This window comes from Anneissia japonica, unplaced genomic scaffold (genome assembly GCF_011630105.1).
Source record: "Anneissia japonica isolate Jap-2015-1 unplaced genomic scaffold, ASM1163010v1 scaffold466_len1169948_cov191, whole genome shotgun sequence".
Lineage (NCBI taxonomy): Eukaryota > Metazoa > Echinodermata > Crinoidea > Comatulida > Comatulidae > Anneissia > Anneissia japonica.
Window position 1 is genome coordinate 168,907 of NW_022689540.1, and position 4,773 is coordinate 173,679.

Sequence of the window (4,773 nt, forward strand, 5' to 3'; positions counted from 1 at the left end):
GACAATAACGTTTATTATGGCATTTTTCTAAAATATAGTGGATGTTGTCGTAAAGTTTGAGGATCAAAGAGTGCCATTTGGAGTCCATGAAGATTCAACCATTGCTGATGTTGTCCAGTTAGTGGTAAGTAGCGGAAAATATATTATATTTGTTTGACAATTGTGATTTTGATTATTCGTGAAATAATAATTTTTTTTTCAAACTTTCTGTAAAGAGGTATAGCATGGACCATACCTCTGAGCCCCTCCCCTTTTATACTATTGGTACAGGATCACAACAAAAATAGCGTAAATGCATGCATTTTTGGTCAAGCTTGCATTCCTAGCCCTGTTTTAACTGGTTAGTTATATGATTTGATGGACAGGGATCCCAAATTGTGAAATTCAAATACCTGGAGAATTTGTTGTGTGGGAAATGCAGAGGCTTGCTACGCCTGTATTAGCTGAAACACATGTACAAATACATGTGTACAAATTATTCGCCATGTTCAATATAAACACTAAGAGGCTTAGGCAGGTTTAGGTCTCTGTTAATACCTTATTGCTGCCTAGAACGTTCAATAAATCTTGTATAACTATCATATTAAATGCACAAGAATGGGAATATTTAGCTTTAGAAAAACTACAATTGTGAAAATTTGTTTAAATCCTAGAGAAAAATCCAAGAGAAATTCAAATTCTGGTAGAAAATGTGGAATTTCTGGGAGATGGGAGAAAATGTGGAATTTCTGGGAGATGAACCAAAGTTACTAGGTCTATCTTCTTCATTTTTCCATAGTATGCTCATTCCTGGTGATGACACATAACATAACTACCTCTTTCATTCATCAATACATCAATTACATTAGTGTACAGTAAACCCTACAATTATACTGCATTACTATTATGATTTTTGACCTTATGTGCCTCATGACACACAAAGAGGTTAAGTGAGATGAGGAGAGAGCAGGTGACATGTTTTGATAATTCACCTTTTTTTTATTTTCTTTTTTTTTTACTCTTCTCAATGACTTGTTAATATAGACTATAGCTAATTCTATCTAACTATTAATGTCATGAAAGTGTTGAACTCAAATATTGTGTAAAAAATTCTTTTTTTTTTAAGTAGGAAACATAGGCCTATGTATAGGATATTTATATAATTTCAATTCATACTCAACATAATATGATACATTATAAATGTACAATACTGGAATTTCATTTGATTTTTATTTTAAATTTAAGTATTATTATATTTAAGTAATTAATATTAATATAGATTTTATAATATATATTCTTCTACAATTAATTTGGAAAACCGATGAATTTTATCAATAAAATTATAGTAATAATATTTTAAAATGTATTTATATCTTGTGATTTCATAATTTTGATTATATTTTTTATGTTTTTCACCTGTAATTTGGAACAATGCATTCCTGTTGGACGATTGTTTGACAATAAAATAAAAAATAGATTTTATACGACAAGTTGTAACATTTTTTCCCTTTTTTATTTTAGATAAAAAATACATTATGCTTCATAATCATATTGTATGCTACTACAATATAATTTCAGTCTGAGTAGGTCGGTTATATAATTTTTTTTTTTACAGGAGCGATTATGCTATACAGTTAAACTTGCCTAATTCCAATAATTTCTAAGTATCTTTTTTTCTCTTTTGTGGGGTCGTCCCACTTTTATTCATAAGTTCAGCATTCACAGTATAATTTGTAAAGAGTTGTTCAATATGGCTTCTTAAAATATCTTTAACAATTTTTTTTTTCTTTTTTCTTTTTACTTTCACTTGAAATTTATGCACATCGGTCAAGGTGTACAATTACCATGCCATTTTTTCTATTTGTTTTCTGTCATTTTAATAAAGAATATAATAAAAGGTCAAGCTTTTGTTTAAGCCTATTTTTTTAAAGTTTGTTCGCTTGTATTTATAAACACTACAGTGTATATACAATATTTATAGGCTACATTATTTTTTCGAAATAGTTTCCCTTCAGACTATAATATGGTGAAATTTTTTTCACCAAGTTTAACCAATATAATATTTTTTCATTCTGTTAAGGTCAATCATTGACCATTTCTTTTTTGCTTTTTCATTGTTAATTAAGAAATCACAGCTTATTAAACTCTTTAATTCCAATAAAAACATAACCCAAGGACATTGTTTCCTTTCCGAGTCTGTACTTAACCTGTCTCTTATACACATCTAGATGTGTATAAGAGACAGTATATATATATTAGATTTTAGATAGATATTAGATTTTTCTTTATTTATTTTAAATTGTTTGGCAGCTTTAAAATAGCTTTACTTACTGAAATTTGCCTTTTCCACAATATTATTTATTACTGTAAAAAGAAATATATGTTGCTTTGAATTAAATGGAACTAAAAATAGTACAGGTTACAATGGTATAAAATTATTTATTTAATTAAGTTAATTATTATTAAATTTATTGTAAAACTAAAATTAAACAACAACAGTACAGTATTATAATTTGCATCATAACAATCCTCAAAAATCAAAAACAAAAAAAACAAAAAAACAAAAAAAACAAAACAAAAAACAAAACAAAACAAAAAACAAAAAAAAGAAAGAAAACAAAAAAAGGTACAAACATTATTGTATCTTGTTCAGATATAACGCAGTGATAGTCAATGAGTGATATGTAAAAAGCATTTATTTTTATGATTTTTATATAAAATTTTATTTCATGCTTTATATATATATATATATATATTATAATGTGCATCATAACAATCCTCAAAAATAAAAAAAAATTAAAAAAATTAAAAAAAGCAAAAAAAAAAAGAATGCAGTGATAGTCAGTAAGTGATATGTAAAAAGCATTTATTTATATAATTTTTATGATTTTTATATAAAATTTTATTTCATGCTTTTATTATATTTAACTATTTTATAGAAATGAGTGCGTTATTATCCAAAGATACGCTTTAACAAAAAGAATGTAAGCTTTAAAAAAAAGTGTGCAAGTACATAAAAATGAAAATCCAGAAAAATGGAGAAATATCAAACTGTCTTGATTGTATGAAAAATGAATAAAGGTGGTGGTGGTTACCCCACAAAAGAGAAAAAAAAAGTTTTAGTGTTCTACTTTAAATTTTATTACAGTAATGATAGTTTTGAATTGATGTTTGTTTTGCATTTGACATGTTGTAGGATGACCACTTACAGTGGAATTGTTTTTGTTTGTTCATTGTTTTTCAAAATTATAGTAATTTAAAGTAATATATGCAATATATTTTATAAATAATTTTAAAACAAAGGATTGGGGGGAGGGGTGGGGAAATAAGTAAATAAACGTGTGTGGATGGACACCAAAATAGGTTTGAAAACAAACTTTATGGCATGGTCACCGGTTAAAATCAGAGTTACAAAAAGAAACAAAATAGAAAAAAAGTAAAAAATACGATGAAAAAAATACATTAAAGTGGCATGAAAACCATATTATGGACTACAGATAATTAGAGGTAGTCCAGTTAAAAGGAATACAGATATGCTGCAACCAAGTGTCATCATTTTTCTTTAACAATAAGCTAATGATAATTTGTATAATAAAATATTTTCACTGGACCATTAAAGAATATATCGTAGATTATTTCCTGGCAGAAGTTATATATTTTTCAGATGTAACATTACATTTTCCAAATCTGGTTTTGTAGCTATGGACATCAGATGGTTGTTCAGGAAATAATGAAGGAATATGTGAGGGTAATGTGTTATTCTTAAAGTGGTACTTAAAGGAATAAGTTTGTAAAATATATTTTAAGTCAAAAATGTTGAGAACGTTACATTTATAAAATAATGGTTTAGTGTTTGATGTACACTAAGATATTGGTGTCATCCACAAACAGAACAAAATATTAAAGAGAAGAGGAGTTTGGAAGATCATTAAATGTAATAAAGGCCAAGTATGAAACATCGCGGTACACCACACAGAATTTACATGAAGTTTGTTTGTGAATGCTACATTTTAGTAAATTTATATCCAGAAATATGTCATTTTGTCTTCATTATTCATGATGTCTAAGAGAAGAGAAGAGTTTGTAACTAAGGATAACTCAGGCAAACGATATACTGCACCTAAAATAATAATCTTAGGCTCAGCTTTGACTTCAATAAGACAGATTCCGCACTTTGAAGACATTACAGGGGAGGGGTCATTATGAAGGGAATATTGGAGAGTGGACTGGGAATATGACAACACCTGCTCTATTTGATCTTGACGAATGTATAAGAGAATATCATGGAATGTTATAAAATGAGAAATCAGTTTTCTTATCGTTGAAAAATGTTCCTGTAAAACAAATTGAAGAAACATTATGATTCAGACTACTTAATAAATCAGTAAGTGATTAACAAGACTGGGAATTCATAAAAAGACTGAATGAAGATGCATTGTTGGTAATTAAATGTATCAATGAGATCATAGTTGCATATATAATTGTTTTGAGGATGAACGGCATTGTCGTAGTCATAATTATTGAAGAAAACATCAAAGAGTGAAAAACCAATGATATTCTCTTATTATTTACTTTGTGATCGTGAAAAAAATATTTGAGTTGCATGTCTAAATTCAATTTTATTTAAAATCGGAAATACATTACCTGAACACTCAAAACATAACCAGTTGGCATTTTTACAGCAATGTAAGCGATATTACTACAATTCAAAAATCATATATAAAATCATTATTTGATAACTTATTGCAAATACTCATTGGAAACTCAGATTGTCAAAAGTTTATATATTATATA

At 27.3% G+C, this 4,773-nt stretch overlaps 1 protein-coding gene across 1 annotated transcript in view; it reads left to right on the top strand.

Annotated features, from left to right (window-relative positions):
- LOC117125486 overlaps positions 1 to 3,765 on the top strand; it is a 9,824-nt gene extending 6,059 nt beyond the window's left edge. Inside the window, exons 6-7 of the mRNA XM_033271986.1 lie at positions 39 to 124; positions 3,679 to 3,765. Of these exons, the coding sequence (XP_033127877.1) occupies positions 39 to 124; positions 3,679 to 3,765 (173 nt within the window). The remainder of the gene's footprint in view (positions 1 to 38; positions 125 to 3,678) is intronic.
- The last annotated feature ends 1,008 nt before the right edge of the window (positions 3,766 to 4,773 follow it).